This window comes from Alosa pseudoharengus, unplaced genomic scaffold (genome assembly GCF_046254945.1).
Source record: "Alosa pseudoharengus isolate Yale_2024_CS ecotype anadromous, Long Island Sound unplaced genomic scaffold, YU_APseudo_1.1 YU_APseudo_1.1_scf_22, whole genome shotgun sequence".
NCBI lineage: Eukaryota > Metazoa > Chordata > Actinopteri > Clupeiformes > Clupeidae > Alosa > Alosa pseudoharengus.
In genome coordinates, this window is record NW_027468680.1 from 29,409,532 (window position 1) to 29,432,356 (window position 22,825).

At 45.4% G+C, this 22,825-nt stretch overlaps 1 protein-coding gene across 4 annotated transcripts in view; it reads left to right on the top strand.

Moving 5' to 3' along the window:
• LOC143139082 (AT-rich interactive domain-containing protein 1B-like) overlaps positions 1-22,825 on the top strand; it is a 147,256-nt gene that overhangs the window by 96,332 nt on the left and 28,099 nt on the right. For all 4 annotated transcript variants that reach the window (XM_076299638.1, XM_076299641.1, XM_076299640.1 and 1 more), the window contains 3 exons: positions 6,729-6,996; positions 15,195-15,275; positions 18,544-18,729. In XM_076299638.1, coding sequence (XP_076155753.1) covers positions 6,729-6,996; positions 15,195-15,275; positions 18,544-18,729 — 535 coding nt within the window. The remainder of the gene's footprint in view (positions 1-6,728; positions 6,997-15,194; positions 15,276-18,543; positions 18,730-22,825) is intronic.

The window sequence follows — 22,825 nt, forward strand, 5'->3', positions numbered from 1 at the left end:
CATTATGCATTCTCTGTTTTGATGTATATATTGCAATGACTTTCATTATCATGTGCCTAGGCCTAATACATAGTATTCATGTTTTCGCATAGAATTCAGCTTTTGCTTTTGTGCAAAATGCTTTCTACAACCCCAAAACAGAAAAAGTTGGGACGTTGTGTAAAATGCAAATAAAAACAAAATGTGATAATATAGTCTCGTAAACCCATATTTAGCAGCAAAAAGGACACAGATAACATATCTAATGTTGAAAATGAAAATTTGGACAATTTCATGGAAAATATATGTTAATTTTGAATTTGATGCCAGCAACATGTTTCAAAAAAAGTTGGGACGGGAGCATGTTTACCACTGTACTGCTTTACCTCTTCATTTAACAAAATTCTGTAAATGTTTAGGAACTGAGGAGAGTATTTACTAGAGTTTTGAGAATGAAATGTTGTCCCATTACTCCCCAATACACAATTTCAGTTGCTCAACAGTATGGGGTATTCTTAGTCATGTTTTTCATTCCATCATGCAGCTAATTTGACAAATCTGGACTGCAGACAGGCCATTTTAGCACATGGACTCTTCCTCTATGGATAAATACTATTTAAATATGTGCAGAATTCATATTGGTCTACCCACAGGACCTTTTTCCATGTTACCTCAGTACATTTTACACAAGCTCAGGCCCAGATAAGACAGTGGTATTTTCTGTATCGTGTCTCAGTACAATTTTGGCTGCAGTTTTTGAATTGAGTATCAAACTGTGCACATAGACAATGGTTATCAGAGGTTATCCTGAGCCCATACAATGACAGGTGTGGAAACAGGTCTGGTGTTGATGCAGTGCCATCTGAGGTCCAAAAGACCACGACCATCCAATGTGTTTTTCAGCTCCTTCCTTTGTTTGCTGAGATTTCTCTGGAGTCTCTGAATGTTTTAATAATATTATGTCCTGTAGATGATGAACCCCCCAAATACTTCACAATTTCATCTTAAGAAGCATTCAAATGACATTGTTTCATCATTTGTGCACACAGGTTTACACAGAGTGATGAATACCCCTATATCTTTACTTCTATGAGACCCTGCCTCTCTGGGATGCTCTTTTTCATACCCAATCATGTTGCCAGTTTACCCTGATTAGTTGAGAAACATTCCTCATTTTGTTTTCTTTATCATTACACACATTTTCCAGCATTTTGTTATCCCTGTCCCAACTTTTTTTGAAACATGTTGCTAGTATTAAATTCAAAATTAACATATATTTTCCATGAAATAGTCAAATTTTAACTTTCAACATTTGATATGCTGTCTGTGTCCTTTTTGCAAGTAAATATGAGTTTAAGAGATATGCAGATTATTACATTCTGTTTTTATTCACATTTTACACAACGTCCCAACTTTTTCTGTTTTGGGGTTGTACAGTATATGGATCTGAAACAATGTGCGAAAGTGTATTCTGGGCCTGGAATGCATTGAATATAATGATGTGCATGTAGAATGTCTCTCCAGCACTCTTAAGACATCCAAAGGGAGAGAGAGGGAGGGGTCCGGGAGAGTGGTGAGCACATGGTCTACACTTGTGAGGTCCCTTGGATTTTCATCTTAAATGGAGTAGTCCACCTTGCTCTAGGCAAGGAAATGACAAGCAGACGGAGGAGTGGAAACAGATGAAGAGGTTCAAATGCAAGAGACTGAAGCAATAAAATCACAGTAACTACACTGCGAATTGAAATAAACAGTTTCTTGACTCACTCAGGATCAGCATGCAGAGTACTGATGTGAAATCTCAAGAGAGAGGGGGGGGGGGGGGGGTTGGTCTGCTAACCAATTTGTCAATCAACTAGTTAAATCTGAAAACAGAATTGTTCATATGATCAACCCCTGAGAAATCCTTTCAAACCATTTGGACATAAATTAATTGTTAACAAAAAAAATCCATACACATCACTATCAGAAATCCACAGCCAACCTGATAGGAACTTAATGCTTCCAGTCTCAAGTGACCTTAAAGGCTTTGAGAAAAGGATGCAAGATGAGATAGTTATGTATGTATGGGAAGTGTCTTGCTATGAGGTTTTGCAAAACTGTTGTTGCAGTTGCTACACCAGGACATGAGCATAGCATTTTTTCACATCTGACTTATAGCCTCAACCAAGGCTGTGTAGGTAGATATAATCATCTCTAAACTATAAGACCTCATCAACCTTATACTTGTGAAGCATTTTGACTTGATGAGTCTCTTAGAATGAATGTCATTTGTTCCAAGATACTGTGGATCTCTTTGGTTCTCAATAAATTCCCTCGTGGCCCACATTCCCTTTTATTGAAATAAAAATCAGACGCACACAGACTGCACCTAATCCATACATCACTCTTGTCGTCCGCTCAGAGCAGATTTATGCTACGCTCCAGCAGGTGCAGCAAGCCAGGCTCATATTTCAGAGTATTGTGTGTACTCAAAGCCTAATTGTAGCCTTTTGAAGGGTGCCACGGTGAGCGCACTACATGTGGGATCCCATTAGCCTGCGCCGCTCAGTCAGATCCTATTCAGAGGCATTTGCACGCCATTTGAGTTGGATTTGTCTTGAATGTGGGGTTTTAACTGTGGGGGAGCGATGGTGGTGGTGGCATCTTAAGTGTAATAGCATTTTCATTTTACTACCTCATAAAGAGAATGAGCCCAGCAGTCCCACTGGCCCCAGGCTTTTTATCCTACACACACACACACACACACTCCTTAGATAGATGGCGATGGTAATTAAATTCGCCCTCATTTTACCTATGTGGCTCATGTGCATGCATCATCTCTACAGTATAGCGTGAGTCCATTTGGTCAGCATTAAAAGCCTCGCGTGTCTTAAAAGAATTGCTCTGATGTGGCCCTCTGTGCCTCTGGCTCCCGCTGAAACACCATTGGCTGGACTGGAGCGGTGCCTCAACGCGGAGTGATGGGAGCAGTAAGTGGGGCAGATGGAGGCTGAGAGCCCTGTGCTGATGCTCTGCTCTTCTCTGGCAGAGGGATCGCCTCTCTCCACTGGTATTCTAGGCCATTCACATTTCACAAGGACTCTGTCGTGCGTTGCCTGTCTGTGCCAAAGGCCTTGGAACACCCTCAGCAAGGGCAGCACATGCTCTGTACACACACACACACACAATATCTCTCTCTCTCTCTGGTTGTCTTTCTGATATCTGTGTTTTCTCGCACATTCTTTACTTGCCTCTCCCTCTGTTTCTCAGTTTAATCCGAGTTGCTTTACGAGTTTGAAAAAAAAAGTAATTTACATATAGAGCACAAATTGCAATGTAGTACGGATGGCATGTATTCTGGAAGATCAGGCCCAGTGACTCAGTGGCAATCAGTACCTCATAGAGAAATATTTGCACTGCACCACACACCATACGTACATCTGTCTGTCTGTCAGCACACACAAACACACACTGCAGTTCATTCCTCTCTTTTTCTTTATGTCTCTCTCTCCCCTGATGTCCCAAATGGGCTGATTCAGCCACTCGGCTTGTCTGGTGGCAAGGCTGGTGATGGTGGCCGCAGTGGGATATGGCAGCGCGGGGGGGGGGTCATGGGGAGTGGGGTGCTACTCCCACAGAGAGGGAGCGGAGCGAGGGTCCACTAACAAGAGTGGACAGCACCAGCCTGCCGTGTTTATTCATGACCTTCTACCTTTGTCAGCTCCAGTGAGAAATCCCCAGCCTGCCCGCCTCGCCTGCACTGAGATTTGGCAGCGCATTGACTCCCGACCGAGATTCCCCCGGGCGGCCTGACCGCTACTGACACAGCATGCGGGGGGGGGGGGGGGAGTGAGTGAGGGAGGGGAAGGGAAGGGAAGGGAGGGCAAGACAGCAGAAAGAGGGAGTCGGCATGAATGTGTCACTCTGTGTGTGCTGTGATGAAGTGCAGGCCACGCGTCTGTATAAGAATAAAGCTCCTCCATGTTTCTTTCCTACTTGCTCAGTAGGTTTCAGTGTCTGTTCTGTAGCTCTTGATCTCATTCTCTCTATCTCTCATGCACTTGGTCTGCTACATATGGTGTACTTTTCCCAGATCTATGTGCATTCGGACATCAGTTTTTTTCATCATTTTGTCTTCAGTCTGACTTTTAGGGAACTTCCAGCAAAGACTCATTTCTGGTAAATGTGTATGAATAGAATTCTTCCTCTCCCATTTCAAGACTCCCCTATTTAACTCTACTGTCTTTTTCAGACCAGAGGCTTAATACGTGTCAGAGGCTTGAAGCTTAAAATAAAACATCTTCTCTCATCATCCCTTCCCATTCTTAATACACACACACACACACACACACACACACACACACACACACACACACACACACATGTATACACACAAAAGCTGTGAAGTATGAAAATGATGGTGTGGATTCCTCTCCATCTCCTGGTCTGTGCAGTATGCTGCATGCGCTACCGCTGGGACCGATCCCTGTGTGCACCCTGCATGGAGGTGACAGGCTTCTCCTGGCACCAGGTAGCAGCGAGTCGGTGGCTGATCTGGAGGTGAGAGGTCGCCGGTGGCTGCTTCTCCAGTGGTGTGTGAAATGCGTAAATAGGTAGTCATTATGGGAACGGGGTGGGGTGGTGGCGCTGTTTTAAAATAAGTGGCTATTATCACCTCAATATTTTTCTTATTATGACAATTACATGCTTCAGGAGCGAATTAAGTGATACACAACGCCAACTGGGAGTAGTTGACAGCTATTTGGAGGCTCAATGCACAGAGCAATTTGCAGCAGAGAGGCAAACAAATTGGATTTGGGCCACTCTGGATAGGGACCCAACTCGTTGAATTTTTGGACTGCCTTCCGTGTTTGCTTTCACTAACACCTCTATGGAGGGTAGCAGGCTGTGACAAAGACATCTCTGGCTGAAAGGCAGCCTTTTGTCATGCCTTCCATCTCTGAAAAATACCCAGACAAATGTCTAGCAGAAAGTAGATACAACTTCTCTTGGCATATTCCCAAAAGAATGGCACATACTGTAGCACAAATGGCTGTGGTATTGCAATCACAGGTGTTTTTGTTTCAGTCCAAGTTTGAACTCACCTTGAACTTAAATACGTTTCAGATCTGAAGCATGCAGCCTTGAATTGAGTCAAGGGCTGGCTTTGTGAAGTTCACATGCATATTCCATAGTCAAAGGCTCTGGCTCAAAGGACTACTTTCAAATTAGCTGATTATTTTATTGAAAAGTATGGTCCCTATTTATAATTGGCTTAGATGTATTTTTTTAAGAATTTAAAGTGTGTGGTTAACAGCGCTGAAACAAAATGTTGAATAGCTCTTCAATCTTTTTTTTTTCCTCAGTCTGTAAAAACATCATCTTCTTGACACCATTAGCGGGAGTGGTGATAATGTCACTGTGGCTGAGATATGAGGCAGCTGAAATCACCTGTCATATCCTCCCTACCTCCCACGAGGCCCAGCAGGAAGATATGCCAACCAGGAGAGAATGCAAATGACATGAATGTGTGCATCGTGCATTTAAAGACTAGCCCTGTGCCAATCATAGATGGCTTAAATGAAGGGATTAGCATTGATGTTTTAGCATTGATGCTAAATTCAGTGTTCAACATCTAAACGTTGCACCATTTATTTCTTTGGGATGTGACTATGCAGCCTCACGTCCTTGAGAATAGCAGGGGCGGATGTACATACATTAGAGACTGCAGCAGGAGATACATATACATGCTAAAGAGGTGTCATCAGACAGAGAGATAATGCAAAACAGCAATTCTACACCACTCAAAAGACTCATGCTATTTGTGCAAATGTAACAAACTAATTCAGTAGTCAGCAGGCATCTATACTGTACATAGAGAAGTGGATGAAGTGAATGAGTGGAAATGCATAATAAAAAGGCAAACAAAGCAAAGGTTGCTTTTAACATGCTACAAATGTCTAACACAGGTGCTCTGATCAGAATACTGATTCCATTGTTTCTGAAAGTTTTTCCTATTCACACATTTAACAATCAATCGGATTACACCTGCTTTTGAAAGGCGGGATGTTTTCACCACAAAATACTGTAGATGTGAGTTGTTTCCCACAGTTTTCATACAGTACATACACCAGAATACATAATCTCTGCATTTCTCTTCCCCTTTGGTCCCAAAACTTGCCCTTTTCCCACCATCCTGAATGTATCTACAAGTTAGAACAGTGCCACTTGTCATTCTCCTACATCAGGCAGAATGCAGTTTCAGCTGCGTGTGGTCTGTTCAGACATACGATGCCATGTTTTTAGGGGCATGTTGCGATGGCATTACACCCAAAACAGGTGCTGACATGTTAGTACATCTGCCCCAAAGTGTTTATTTCCAATCCGTGAGTGGCTTTTGTGGTGGTCACTCCTACGAAACGCTATGAAAGGCTCACCTGCCCATCCCAACCTAAGAATCCCCCTCCCACACACAGTGACACTCCTGGTCTAGTTCGCCGCAGGAGGTGGGGTGGGGTGCTCTTGAACTTAAGGAAGGCCTCTCCAAGGAACCCTCAGCACTACACCCACAGACCTCTGTAATGTGAAACTGTTTATTTGAAACCAAAACTTGGACAAATTCAGTTGCTTTCTCTTAGTTGTTCTTTTGTGCTGACTCCCACATGATGGGTAATGGCTGATCCAGACCACTAATTTCTCTGTTCGTCCAAGGTCTTGGCATTCAGTACAAATCCTTAATGTCCATGTCTGTGTTTCCTCTGTTTCAGGACCTGTCTGGCTCCATCGATGACCTGCCCACAGGGACAGAGGCTGGCCTCAGCTCAGTCGTCAGCGCCACCTCAGGAGGATCAGGCAGTGGCAGTGGGAGCGGCAGCAGCCAGGGGGAGCAGAGCAACCCAGCCCGGTCGCCCTTCTCCCCCCACGCCTCCCCTCGTCTCCCGGGGGTCCGCAGCGGGCCTTCCCCCTCTCCAGTGGGCTCCCCTGCAGGCTCCAGCCAGTCCCGCTCTGGACCCATTTCCCCAGCTAGCGCTCCAGGTTTGTGGTCCTCCGTTAGTGTTCTTTACTGGGCTTTACAAATCATGACCTGATCAAGATACTCTGTTGATGATATTATTGTTAGGAAAGCGAGCACTTTTTCTTTCACTTTTATGCCACTGAATGGTTTCATTTTCACCATATGCACCACTATGTTGCCTTCTGCTATAAGCCTTGTTTCCCCCACCCCTAGACATTCACTCCGGTGCCAACCCTACTCTGATCAATATAATATACTGTGTCAGTCTCCATCACAGGGGTTTTATTCAGAGGTGGTCATACTGTTCTAGCCAAAATAAGATGAGCATCAACATGATGAGGAGATGAGATGAGAAGCTGAGAAAATGAATGTAACTTCTTCCTCCCTGATGTAGCAGAAGGTTTTTGTTCCACAGTGAAGGTGTTGAGTGGGGCAGGGGTGTGCCTGGAATGAATGAAGCGGGCCTTTAATTGTAGAGAGTTACTGTAGGAATCCTACTGGGAAATGCAGAGGTGGGATCAGCACTGACGGCTTGTGATAGCCACCTGCTGTGTGATATTAAAACACAGCCCTGGTAACCATTTTAGAACAATACCAGATTCCATCAGGTAGCTGTCTGCATCCCTGAGCCCGGGTGGAATAACTGAACAAGTCAATAAATTGTAAAGCGTAATGAATTTTTCGACAGGCCTTGGACAGGTGCGAGTGACACTTAAATATGATATGCAGATGAGTGTGTGTGTTTGTGTGTGTTTATGTCTGCGTATGTTGATGGGCTGTTTGGCCAGCCTGTCCACCCAGACGTCCTCCCTGATGGAATCCTGACCAGTGTGCTGAGCTGTCAATCACTGTGATGAGGCGGGACCAATGCATGAGTGAGCTCCTGAAGGCCGCGCTGTGGTGGCAGACTGAGCGCGTGTGGACAGTGATTGACGCTAATGGAAAGGAGGCAGCGGCTCCTCGTGCACAATGGCTGAAGGAGACGGGCCAGATTGAAATATTGAGAACAGTATGAGACCAAAGAAACTGGCATTGAGGATAACACAAACCTGACAAAATAAACTGTTCTCCTAAAATATTCCAGGCTATGTAACAAAACTGAGCGATATGCTCGAAACATGGTGAATTGTTTTCTGCGCCAGTGAATTGGTTTCAATTTGAAGTACAAATGTGGAGTGGTTTTTTTGAGCGCTACGTTGCAAAACAATGCTAATATGACTGCCATAAGCGATTAATTTGATCATTATACCAAAACTGAGGTGATTTGAGTGAACCAGAATGCTTCTCTGCTGCCATGTTGGGAATAAAAATGGCTTGCGCTGCATTCAGAATGGTTATGCTCTGGCAGAGTGCCTGTCAGTCACGATAATAGGAGATGTTGATTTGTGTGCGATGGAGCGTATTGCTGAATGTAGACCTGGGCATGCATGTAGGTTGTGTATTTATCTGGGAATGTGTTGATGCGTGAATCTGCAAAATGTATTAGTGCTGGAATCCATGTGGCCATGTCAATACATGACACGAGCGCATATGCAGAGGGAAAGACCCCGAGAGTGTCCCACAGCTAGCTGCTGTCCTCCGAGATGCCACATGGACATATTGTTGTGTCATTAAACATGCATGACACATCCATGCCCCCACTCACAGACAGCTCCTCCACCTCTGCATGGTGCAAAGACTTTAACACGGTAGCCACTAACGCTCCCACTGGTTCTGTCAGGAACAAGAGGTAAAACACTTAAGGCGCTCATCTCACTCTCCCACTCCCCTCTCCCTCACTCTTCCCCTCACACTTTCTCTCTCTCTATCTCTCTGACTCTCTTTCTCTTGCTCTTCCATATGATCCGAGGGACTCAGAGACTGTGCCTCTGCTCAGCCCCACCGAAGCAAATCGAATACGCCGGAACATTATCTGACTTTGCCTGGCATTCGGATTTTCCTCGAGCCAGGAAGCACTCGGCAAATTGATTTTTCCCGTCGCGCCAGATTTGTGACAGCCGGGGCAACAACGACAAAAAAATTGCGTCGCGCAGCCTGAATGTCTTTGAACCTTCAGGGACATGAGGGGCATTAGCGGGGTGCTCCCCTGAGCCACAGGCGGAAATGGGGGGTAGGAAAGCGCAGAGGTTGGCGGGGGGGGGGGCACTAGCGGCCGATGTGCATTTGTGCCGAGATCCCTCTGTCTCTGGGAGTGGCAAGCGCAGGCCAGGGGGATTGGAGCAGGCCCGTCACTCAGTGGTCGTGTCGCATCAAGCCATCGGGGCGTGAGGCGTGTCCTGCACTGAGCTCCAGAGCAGCGCTGCCTGGGAGACAGCAGGGGCTGGCGCACACGTCACACTCAGGCTAACACAGACTGAGAGCCACGCTCTGGAATGTCATATTAGGCCCATGGAGGAGGAGAGCCACAAATATGATGTATGTCAGAGACATCAGGGAGGAATGAAATAAAGAAATAATAATTCTGTATGTGCCTTTTCCAGGGATAACACATGTGAGTTGCACTATAAATCCACAGTTAGATTGAAGACTAGATCATCTATCATCATCAAGTGACTGATCAAGTACACTTCTACTGTTCCATGCTACATATGTTGGTGCAACAGTTGTGGTCTAACAACCACAGTAAAACTGTAATAATAATAATAATAATAATAATAATAATAATAATAGTTGAAGTGAGTCCTCTTGCCCTCCTCTACTTCTCCTAAGTGATAAAGATCTCTTGAGCTCAGTGCTTTTGAGTCTCTGTAGCACGGGGCCTATTGTGAGTGGAGTGGAGCCTCTCACTTTTGTGCCGTGCTAATCGACACAGACCGCATCCCACTCCGTAATGGCAGACAGCACACTCCAGCCAACCACCGTTGAAAATCACAAATGGCTTGCTCTCGCTCGCACTCTCCCCCTACCCTCCTCCTCCCCCTGTCATTCTTTCCCAAGGTCCATCAAGGTCCATTTAGCATGGCTGCGCCCACCCCTCCCTCCCTCCCTCTCTCTCTCTCTCTCTCTCCTCTCTCCTGTTCCCTCATTCCCTCGCCACAGCCTCCTCCTTCCCCTTTATTTTCGTTTTTCAGAGACGCGGTTTAAACTTCCTTATGAGGGCTTTTAGAGTAAGCTGTTTATCTGCTCTCGCTTGAAGTGCTTCCAGGGCCGCTCAGCCGGCGAAAGGTCAGGGAGAGCGAGGAGGCGAGGCAGCAGGAGGAGAGCGGAGGGGCAGAAAGGGGCCACGCTGTCCGCTGGCATTCTGTCTGTACGTTCCCGCCGCCACTGCAGTCCTCCAACCGGTCTGTGTTTGGAGCAAAACAAAAGCAATCGAGCCGAACGTCGAGGGCACATTATGGTAATTGAGATGGTAAAAGAAGAGACATGGAAATGTAGATGTGTGTGTGTGTGTGTGTGTGTGTGTGTGTGTGTGTGTGTGTGTGTGTGTGTGTGTTTGTGTCTGTGTCTGGAAGACACGAGAGCCTCTGTGTGTGTTGGGTCTAAGCAACCCAAAGAAATATTCATATTTCAGATTATGCTTAGTGAAGATAAAACAAATGTAACCAGGGAATGAGTGAGAGTTGTGTGGGGAGGTACTTGTGTATGTGTGTGTTAAACAAGTTTTCACTCTAAAAGGATGTATTTTTGTTGTTGTTGTTGCTTTGTTTTCCCAAGTGAAGGCCTCACAGTTTGGCAAAATATGTCTCCCATATTTGGTTGTTGTGGCAATTAGTCTCCCTTGCGGTGGGTGTATGTAATTCTGTATGTGTGTGCACACCCAAAGAATGCCCATGGCTGTTCCATCCCTAAGCTGACAGTTCACCAGACCCCCCCTGCTGAATGCTTTGCTCTCTTTCTTTTTTTCTCTCTCTCACTTACACACACTCGTTCCTCAGGCACTCATTCTCCACCCTGTCTCTCGCTTTTCCACGTCTGTCTCCTGTGACACTCCTCCACGCCTCTCTCCACTCTCAGCATCTCCCATTGGCCGCCACCCTCCGTCAGACTAATGTCCCTGGGCGTCGTGTCCGTCTGGCACCACTGACACTCGGATGAAGCGCGTCCTGACCGCCCAGGTCTTACCGCAGGCAGCCTGGCCTATTATATTTCTCCTCAAGCAATAGAGGGCCGGAGTGTTGAAACTCCAAGGCTACGCTACTCCCTCTTGCCTTAGTTTTTAGCTTGAGCTGCACTTTTGTCCATTTCCCTTACATCGCCCCTATTGTGTGGGGCTGTAATGAGGTCCAGGGGAGCACGTTGGACTCGCCACGCTGCGCTTGGCTCTCGCCCCGGTGGGGAGAGTTAGCTCACATTAGCCCCAGGTCGCAAAATCATTTACCCGCGCTCATCTGGGTCCGACCAGCCATTATTGCTTTTGCGCTGTTTCGCCAGCTTCCCCGAGGACATACCCATGGAATGGATTAGCCAGGCTGTCTGGGAGGTGTGTGTGTGTGTGTGTGTGTGTGTGTGTGTGTGTGTGTGTGTGTGTGTGTGTGTGTGTGTGTGTGTGTGTGTGTGTGTGTGTGTGTGTGTGTGAAGACATGGGGGTCCTCGGACCCGCTGATGCTGCTAAACCAGCCCACAGCCCCAACGCACCCAAACACATTCACTTGTGTTTATGCCTGCGTCGGTGGATCAGCCCACGCTCCAGTAATAGCATCCTGAAAAACATGAAAACATGACTTCTGAGAGCCTTGCCCTTACCCCCAAACCCCCACCATTATTACTTTCATCTTTAGTTTAAGGAGCCTTTATTGTCAGTGTGTCCAAAAATTGGACACTCATGAACCTGCATTCCGCCTAAAATTGCACACCCTGGAAAAGCGAGTAGCAAATATGGCCACGAGTGCTCCAGCTATGCCTTTGAACTGTGCTGTGGCATTTGAGTTTGAATCGCTTTTTTTCCCTAAAACAAAAACACTTCAAAGATGAAACGCTGCTCTTCAAAGGGCCTTGTGTTGCCTCAACGTTCCTCATGGAACATTATTTTTAAAGAAAACAGTGATATATTTTTCTAAAAAACGGGACCGTTATCTCAAAACGCATGAACTTGCATGCTCACGGCCCCTTGTTTGGCACACCGCGGGAGAAGTTCAATTGACTGCACGAGTGAAATAAAGGCCCATAAATGAAAATTATAATTGTTTCGGGCCCCAAACACTTCAAAGAATTCCTTCCTCATTTCTCCTCTCCTACTGGGTGCACTTAACCAAACTCATAGTCCATCCATCAGTGAGTTACTCAAGTTCTCAAATTTCAGTTCTCTTTAGAACTGACTAAAATGTGTTTTTGTAATTGTAATTTATTTATTTGAACAGGAACATTATTAGATGCCTTGTGCCAGGTTGTAGCAAATTGCTAGTTTCCGCCCGTAGTCCCTGGCCAGGTAGATGACGCAATAAAATACAGACAAAGTATTTACAGTATACAGTACAGATAAACATATCAACAAACATTATTATCCCCCTATCCCACCCCATCTAAAGCTAAAACTAGACCACCGCCCACCCTCCCCCACCCCCCGGACACACACAGTAATTTAGCACAGCAATTCATAGATGGGAGCAAGTTGAAGTTTGGGTGACAAAGTTATAGTTATAATGACAAAGCTGGAAAGGGGCGCAGCTCTTCAGCAAGGTGCTATGTGCTGACGCAAATGCTTCTCTGACTAGTATATGGGTACCTGAGAAGCACTTGACACACACCAATACCCTTTTATATACATGAAAAAGTGATTACTAAAATGTTTCTAGCATTATCGAAGAGTTTGAGAATGCTTCATTTTTTATCTACTGTCTTAAATAAAGCAAATGCATTTGTTGAGCACATCCGGGTACGGTGGTGGAGAGATTTGTTCAGTGAGGAGGGTATTCACCGGAGGGTAGAGGAGAGAATTGGGGAGATCAAATCGGATCTGGAGCCTCTAATTGGATGGGCTTTTTAAAAAGCACCCAGACCTTTTGATTGGTCACGTGTGGAGGATTCCCGGCTGGTATTTCAAAAGGCCAGGATTTGTGCAGGTATTGATTGGTGGCTGTGATTGTGATTTCCAAGCCCAACCCTTTGGCTTGCTTTTATCAGCCCCCTCCTCCTCCTATTTTACCCTCATCATCCTCATCCTCATCGTCCAGCCTGCAGGTGGAAAGTGAAAAGCCAGGCAGAGTCTGGATCAGAGCAGCAATGACACCAGTGGAAATGAGGGTTCATATTGTGCTGTGGAGGATGGGGGGGATGACCCTCCCCTTGCCTAGTCTCCCACCTCTAACACAATGTGGCATTGCCACAGCCACTTTTGCCACATGCTCATAGGCACACACACACACACACACACACACACACACACACACACCTCCCAGACAGCCAGTGTCCTTCCTGCCTCCCTGGATATTAGAACGAGGCGATGCAAGGCGAAAGATGACCTTGAAAAGGAGGCCATTCAGGGCATGGTTCATTGGGGCTGTAAGCAGCGTTAGCGCATTCAGGGCGTGATAACAAAAATGGCCCCCTCCAGAAACACACACACACACACACACACACACTCATGAACCCATGCCCCCCATCTCGTCCAACTGGCCCCTCCAGGTCTGATAGCTTTCTCACTTCCGCTTGCCCTCCCCTTCATCTCGCTTCACAGCGTCTCCAGCCGGCTCTGCGGCTAGCCTATGTCGGACGGCTATTTTTGGCAGCGCTGCGGCGTTAGCGCGCTCCTCTCCGCACGTCCGCGTCCCTCAGCAGGGCGACAGACGCGCTCTAATCGAATCCCGTCCCCAATGCCTGGCCACTAGCCGCTCTCCGAGTGGGCGTCGGAGAGGGGGACGGCAATCCTGTTGATGCAGTTAACGCAAAAGCAATTATGTCGATTTAAGCGGGTTTGTTTACGCGACATCCCTGCCACCTCCCCTCCCTACATTACTCCACTTCATGAAGGTCACTCCATCTGCTGCTCTGAATATATACAGTACTGCTCGCTCATATACACTGGAGCTGCAGCAGCACTGGTGTCTGCCAAAAAAAGGATTGCAGTCAGCGAGAGGGAGCCAAGTCTTGTATTCTTATTTTAATATAAGATTAAACAAAATCAAACATGAGATTCACAGTGATCTTAATGATGTTATCTTACATTTAAAGTGGTTTATTGTAAATAAGAATCTGAGATTCAAATGGATTAAAAATACATTTTGAAAGATTTCTTTTATGTAATGCTGTGTTTGATGCTTTTAATAGTATTCCTACTGGGTTGTATGACATGGAAAATCACATAAATGTGTTTTCTCTTCAGTTTCTGAGAATGCTCAGCTCCTTTCTCACTCGCCTTGTCAAACTACATCTCCATTCATTGTGCCAGTCGTTCCAGTTTCACAGTTTTCTGTTGCTGTGGCATCAGTCGTTACCAGCTGCCCCCATCCCCCCTGCCTGGTCCCTATTGGTTCACTGCTTTGGTCTGAGCCTGTGGAGTCTTTTACATGTTTTAATTTACACATTTCCCCTTCCTGTTTCCCAAATCAATCAGAGCGCTTCCGCTTGTTATTACATTAATTACCACTGCAGGGCCGGAGAAAATTTCTTATCCTCTGGTTATGAGGAAACTGGGGAGGTGTGTGTGTGTGTGTGTGTGTGTGTGTGCGTGCGTGTGTTTATGGAGAGGAGGGAAGCTTGGTTGACACTCAGGGACTCTCCATAGGAAGAACTATCACTGTGGCCTATGATTGCATCCATTTTTATCATTTTTTTTTATCATCACTTCTGTTAGATGCCATATCCTTGGTATGATCACACAGGGAGCTTTTTGTATAAAAATAGGTTTGCCTATGGCTTCCAGCGATCTGTCTCTTTCTCTATATCTCCATGTGGTTGTGACAGAAGAGAAAAGGATTTGGAGCAATCAGATTAGACAGCCTGACGACTCTGCTGAGTGATAAGTGTTATTTTTGGTAATATGAAAAAGATGCCGTTTTCTTTCACCGATGAGAGCCACTCTGTAATGACATTTGACTGTATTTTCAAAGGGGGCGCCGTCACGACCAATATCTCTTAATATTCAGAGAGCTGCGATAAAGCCTTCAGAACCAGAGATGTATTACTGAACGCATGATGAAGTGATCTGTCGGAAAAACGTTTTGATCTGCGAAGTGTGATGCGACTTGTTTTAAACGTCATCAAACCTACATCTCTGAGGCATACTCAGCGTTAACGTCCCCAATATATTCACCCTCAGCTTTCCCTCTTTGTCTCTCCTCAGGGTCCCAGAATGCCCCACAGACTCCGGGGAGCATGTCTGATGTGGCCTCCCATCCCACTGGAAACCAGTCTCAGGAGAGGGGTAGGTGCACCGCTGCCTTTCCCGACACCCGCCTTTGTGAAGTCGACATTTGCATTAATGGAACAAAGTTCCTAGTTGTTTTTGGAGACCTAGAATTTACAAGCTAGAACTGGGCCAACACCCCACGCCATGTCAGTCTATTGACTACTATGCCAGTAGATTCCTGGTCCACTGATCCATTGAGACAACCCTGAGACAATAAAAGACAAACTTAATGGGTGCTGAAACGGACAGCCATTGTGAGGCATAATATGGATATCAGTGGCGGCTGGTGGTTAAAAAAATAACGGAGGAAGGAATGTCTGCTTGATTGGCATTAGTGGCAAATGTGAGGTTGTGATGGTGTTGGTGGCATATGTGAACAATAAGAGTATGTAGGCCGCCTACCCAGACACATTTATAGCAGCAGTATGTACTATGTAGCATTTTAACTGGCAATGTTGTGCAATAAATGCTGTTCTGACATTCTCGGGGGGGTCTGGGGGGGGCACAATGGACTTTGTAATATAATTTAAATATATAAGTCACTTTGGATAATAGTGCTAAATTAATAAATGTAAATGTAAATAAATGTAAATTTAAATTTAGGTCTGGGAAGTCAGGGAAGATATGTAGGTCTAGTTATGAAATACTGTTTTCCAGATGTGCAAAATTAGGGAAAGTCTGGAGGTTTTGCTCAGTGTAATACATTGGCAGAAAAGTCTATAATAATAAAAATAGACACTTGTTTTATAAAACCATGTAACTATTTACCATTAAAAATAGACCTTAAATGTGGTTATTTGTAACATGCTATGGTTTTTAAAGCCAAATCCCTATAATTTAAAGACAGGTTGTAATAGCTAAGTGGGAATTTATGAAAGCATACTTGAAAGGCAAATGTTATTGAATACGTCATTAAAGGAATGCATCATGGTCTGAAACATTCATTAACAATGTTACCATCCAAAGATACATTTAGAACGGTGAAAACAAGAACATAACAACAAGAACCTTATTTAACAATTGTTTAGTTAAGGCATAACTTGGATGATTATAACAACGCATAACTATCCAAAAATGTTTTATCACCAAGTGAACTGTCCACGTATGTGACAGGCCAGCAGTAGGCTATGGCTGATTGTTTTCTGTGCTAACGTTACCAGTTAGCCATGAGTAGCCTATTTGTCTGACTATGTAGCATTCAGTAGCCTACACTAGCCTTACCATCTTGTTTCGGAATATGAATTTTTGGAGCTGGTCTTCCTGCTTTGATAAACATTCATCATACATCAGTGTATTTGAATGTATAAAAGATTTGAGATTGTCCTCTGATTCCATTGTACAGTTTATTTCACGAGCAAACAACAAACAAGCTTTCCGTTCAACATAAGATTCGTAGACTGCAGATAACGTTCTTGAACCGTTGCCGCTAAAAACAGCACCCCCTATCGCAATTGAAAATTACTGTACGGAGGAGCTTCCTCCCTTGGCCATTGAAAACGACGTGATTCACGAGCCGCTGGGGTCCGAGGCGTTTATAATGGACTTCAATGAGGGGCTTGAGGAGGAAGCTCCTCCATACAGTAATTTTCAATAGCGATAGGGGGTGCTGTTGGCATTTTGACCTAGGGGAACGATTTTGTTCATTCAAAGTGTTAAAAATAGTAATATTAACAGTAATTTATCAGATTAGTAATTCACTTTATATATTTTTTATTTTTCTTTGAAATTTTAGGGAGGGTGTTCCTCCCTTTCCTCAATGAAGGAGCCTCCTCTGATGGATATGATATGTGTGTAGTTTCTTGCTGTGTTTCTCTCTCTCTCTCTCTCTCTCTTTTGTTGTTATTGTTTTTGTAGTTGTGGTGCCAGTGTTTTGGACGGATGAGGAACTGTGGTTAACATAATGCCGTTCTAAAATATATGACAGTTCAGTCCTTTGAGGCCAGCCATTTGAGAGCTCCTCTAATTTTCATAAATTTAGCTGAGTGTCCTCTTTCGCTTGCACCCCCCAACCACCACAACCTCCACCACCACAACATCCCTCCCACCTACAGTTGTTGTCCAGCTAAGAGCCCAAGCCACTCGAGTCAGCTCACAGAGGAGGGAAAAAAACAAACTTGAATGCACTGTTTGCTTTTAGCACTGTCTGCACAATGTCCCTCTTCCTCATCCATTTTCCAGGCAATTTAAAATGCAGTATTACACTGTGTGTGTTTTTTTCACTCTCTTTTCAAATCCCCCATGTTAATGGAAGCAAAACATTACAATAATGTTTGTCCCTGGAAAGCTGCTCAGGCTGGCAGACCAAGGCGGAGCCCTCTCAGTCCTCGCCACATCGTTCCCGTATCTTGACGCTCGCTGCTGCTCTTTAGAGGAGCGTGCTCAGTTGAGAGAACAGCATAAGCAGCCTGTCAGGTCCATTTGCAGAAAATGCCCTCTCAATTAGAAAATAGATATTTTAGAGTACAAAATAATGGTATTTTTTCCATGTAAGCTCCCTGTCACTGGTTTTGGGATTTAGCCCTTATTGCAGAGATTGTGCCAGGCAACCATTTCCAAGTAGCCTAATCTGGAATATTACCAAACTGAGTTGTTGGCAACAGTGGCAACCTCTTTTATGGTTGTAGAAGATTGGAAGCACACGCGCACACACACACACACACACACACACACACACACACACACACACACACACACACACACACACACACACACACACACACACACACACACACACAGGTTTTATTTGCCTTTCGGTTTAAAATGTAATAAAATGGAATTTAATCTAAACACAGGCTTCTGGAAGGATCAGTCCAAATGTCAGTGGGAATGCTGGAAGCCCCTCAAAGAGAACAGCTCTTTGAGAAGATACGGAGAAGATATCGAAAATTAAATATAGCAAAAATCCAGTCACAGTTTAATGACATTTTCCCTAGTAAATCTAATATGTCTTCACATGTATTTGGCAGACTGAGAGTACCGGTATATTTCACTAAAGGCACTGATGTCTTAGTCTTACACAGAATTTATAATGTCTTAACTCACTGTAAGACTGCATTGTAAATGTAGCTGTGGGGCCATATGTGGGTACACGAGAGGGTGTAAAGTAAATTGAAATCTGAAGGGTCCACAACCTTCAATAGCAATTGGCTTTCATCGTCCATATTTGTTGAGACTGCTACCAGTCTCAGTCAGTGAATGACTGTGGAATGATTAACCACTTGTTTACAAACTCTTGCACATGAAATACAATAGAAAAATGCAAAATGTTTTTTTTTTTTATCAGGATTCATGTCCAACATGCACCGGAATCAGTCCGTGTCCCAGTTTGGTGCCCAGCAGTCGGGGGCCCCAATGTCCCCCCACCGCTCCCCAGTGGGACAGATGCACCCTGGAGTGGGCTCCTACCAGCATGCGGGCTCCACCACCAGCGGCCCTTACGGACATCAGAGCGGCCAATATGGACCACAAGGTGATCACCTTTTATTCTGCTCAAGCACCTAGTTTTTGTTGTATTACATCCACACCGTCATGAATCATATGCATTTGACAAAAAAGGCAGAAAAAGAAAAAAATTAAAGGTTGGTTCAGTAGTTTGGTTTTTCATGCCCACCTTTAGGACAATTTTATTTTCAGTAAACTATAAACAATTTCATTAGTGTGTATGGATCATAAGCACCATTTATTCTTTTATCTAGCCTCTGTTACTGTTCCATACTGTCACATACAGTCATATTCCCAGTTCACATGGAATGGTTAGAGAGACTGAAATAGTAAGGGGTTTTTATCACATCCTCTCTCTTTCTCTTCCTCTCTCTCTCTCTCTCTCTCTCTCTCTCTCTCCCCCCTCTCTCTTGTTTCATCTCCACACCGCTTGTGATTAAAGCAGAGGTACAGTGAGGTCAGTAGAATATTCATGAAGTGTTTGAACTCTAGATGCACCTTCTCACTCTTTTTGTTATTATTGGATTAAGTAAAGATTGACTCGCAGCTGTTAAAATAGGTTGGTGCCTTCAATGGATGGCCATGTCCACTCCTATTAAAAAGGGGTCAGTGTATTAGTGCTGGCCTACAAACCAATGATGTAAGCTTAAAACAGCCAGGCTAAGTTCATTAACAGAGCTGAGAGGCTGAGGAGCGGAGGTCATTATTATTCTGAGGACTCCGCTGGCCGAAGAGCTCTGAAAGTACCAGGCTGGCCAGGAACGCTCAGCGGTCAGGGTCCGTTTCTATAGTAACTGTCTACTTGGCCAGCGGACAACAGATACACTTTGGGAACACTGGTTTAACGGACCCAAAGGCCAAAACCACTTTTTTCCAACCTTCCTGCCTGCCAGCATCCCCCAACCTACCCCCCCTCCCTACCCCCAAAGAGCAACATAAATAGAAATTAATGTGCTGTCAATTTCATCACATCCCTGGGAGAAAGAGACAAGAGAATAGCATTATCTCTTCATTGATTTGTGTGTTGAATATTGAACATGTGTTCTGCGTTGCGTCAGATTCCATGTGTAGAGAACAAGCCCACATGTTTGTGTTTAAAGCCGGCACAGCGTTCCAGTCATGCACTGAATAGAATATTACGGTATTCATAATGCACGCTTTAATGTGTCACTATGACAAATGCACACTACCAGCACAGCCCATAATACCACCGAGACCCTCCCATCCCCGCGTTGATTAATAGTTCAGATACGTTTGGTATTACCCTCTCCCGCCCCCTATTTTCCCTTAATGTAACTCAGGGGGGAAAGACGCCCCAACACAACACAGCCATGGAAACAGAGTGGAAAAGGAGACGAAGACTGAAGCAACTTACTCAGTGCAGCGTGAAAAGTTAGCACAGCTGATGTCAGTTTGCTCGCCTGACATGGCGCCTCCCTCCCGCTATGGATCGCGTGTGTTACAGAGGCTCCTCCGTTAGCGTTCATCCCCCCCAGAACCATGGCATGGAACACGGGCCCAGGTTCTGAAATAGTCCTCCTCAGGTCGGGCCCGAGCGAACAGGCCAACCAGCTGCTGCTCATTGTTCTTAATGATGAGTCCATCTGCTTTCTGTCTCGCCTCCTGCCAGAAAATTACTAACCCATTAAACCAACATGGAAATGGGCTCCAAGTTCCCTGATCCCTTCCTGCATGTTTGTCTTGGCTGGTCAAGTCAGGGCTTGGAGGTGCTTTTGCAGGAGGGTTTGACAGGAGAACACACACACACACACACACACACACACACACACACACACACACATAAACACACACACACACACACAAACACACACACACACACACAAGACCCACTTCTCCTCTGTATGCCATGCAGGCTTATGTTTTCACTGTAAAATGGAAGAGAGATGAGCAATCAAAGGAAACTGTCGGAGTGTTTTGCAGTGTTTCATTCCGTTTCTGAATCTCTATTGAGATAAAGAATGCCAAGAGGTTTTTGACATTTTCTCTCATCAAGAAAGTATATGCGAATCACATTAAGAAAATGAGGGTGAAAAATTATACAACTTCACTATGAAAAATATGAACCCATAATACTCTTAAGGTTTGTAAAACACCTCATAATGCACCTGGTCTAGAAGATGTCCATGGCACTTTCCCAATACTTCCTTGTTGCTGAACTCTGGTGGTGAGCTCTACTTCCCTAAAACTGTCTGGAAGACTTAAGTGTGAGATTTCTGGTAATAACCACCTTGCAAAGGCCAGCAACTCTCCTCCAAAGCCCTGTACTTGGCCCACGTTGCAGTTTGGAAGGAGAGGACGCGATCACTGTCAGCCCCCGAGCGAGGGAAGGTTTTTGGGGGAAATGGAGAGAGCTGAGCACAGAGCCTTGAGGCACATCAGGGCTGCAATGCACCAGAGACTCCCTGCTGTGAGAGATGCTGAGGTGGCTGAGCGAGGATGCGGGGCCTCAGGCCAGGAGAGAGCGGGAGGAAGAGAGAGGCAGAGGTGCTGAGCGAGAAAGAAGGCCAGAAAATTCCTGAGTCTGGGCAAAAAAAAAATGATGGTGATTTGCTGCCACTGTGGCAGTCGTCAAGGAAATAAAGTCTTGGGGCTGAAATCCATACTGCAGGCAAATAATTTTATCAGAACTTCTCAGAAATGTTCAACTCTGCTTCAAGAGAGACTTTCTTCTGTGTTTTTTTAATCTCCCGCAGTATTACTTCAACAATTTACAGTCGCACTCTTGGCAGCCCACTTCACTCAGGCGCTCATTTGTATGTAGCCCATTTATTCACCACTAAGCAACATTTTTTGCCACGGCAGCCATGATTGGGCGAGTCAGGTCTTGGAGAGCGTGGCGTTTCGGGGTTCTGTTTGCTGAGGAAGCAGTGGCTCTAATCTGCCCGGTCACAGCGCTCCGTTTCCCGCGGGAGTGCGCGGATTAAGTACAGCTCAGGAACAGCGTCCCCGGAATGCGTGACTGTGCCTCGAATTTCCATGTAATTGGTAACGCGCCACAGTCCCCACTTTTCTCCCCTCGGCCAGTTATAAATACCACACCTCCTCCCACCGGCAACTGCCCATAAAGGGAACACCAGAGGGTGTCCGTGGAGTCCTGGAGAGAAATGGCTCTGTTTCATTTCTTGCTTGAGTGTCCACGAGAGGAGACCTCGCAATGGGTTCTCAGGATGTGAAAAAATACGAGGAAGGAATCCTTAGATCTATTAAGTTATTTGTAGCAAGACCCTATTGGCCTCTCTCAGCAGTGGAGAATTGTTGGATGGGGTGGGGGGGGTTGTCGGGGGGTTAGGAAGATGTGGTGAGCATGAGTTTGCTCTTATCGTCCTTCAAGAAGCTCTTTGGCTGAGCACCATTGGTTCTGGAAATGAACTGTTTTTTGGAGAGGACAAAGTGGGCGGAAAATCTTGCATGGAAGCTGTCAGTGAATCATTTCAAAAGCCACAGCGTTTCACTGACATGCAGCCAGGTCCTTTGTGACTGTTTGTGTGTGTCTGTGTGTGTGTGTGTGTGTGAGGGTGTGTGTGTGTATGATTTTGCTGAACCAACAGCATGAAATTCTAAAATTGCCCTAAAGACATGCTCTTAAAACCTAAAGAACACCTCAGTTGTCGAGAGCCTTCACTTTGTGAATGCTTTCATCAAAGGCATTCTGCTTCTCTGTGTGCTCTCCCCATTAAATTGAGGTCCAGGTGATCCAACATTAAAGTGCAGTTTACTGTGCGCCAGTGGACACACTGACATTGAGTTCCTCTCAGGCCTCCAAGATTCGAATGGTGGAAAAAAAAATAGGTGGTTAAAATGGATACAATGGGATCCAAGAGAACAATGCAAAGTATCCCTGTAGGAGGCCATTACAGACTGGAGGCTTCCTCTTAGTCCGGAGGGTAGCCAGAGACCACGCAGCATCCATGAAGACCAGAGTTGAAACAGCCCAAGCTGTGAGAACAGGCCAATCCCGCTGACTGCCCCTCCTTCCCCTTTTCCAACTACATCTGCAAAGAAGGCCTCAGGATCACATCAGAAACATGCCAGATTACCCACGGGTCTTTATAGTGTAACTCAAACCTCCCAGAGATGAGGGAAAAGGAAAGCTGGCTGCCACA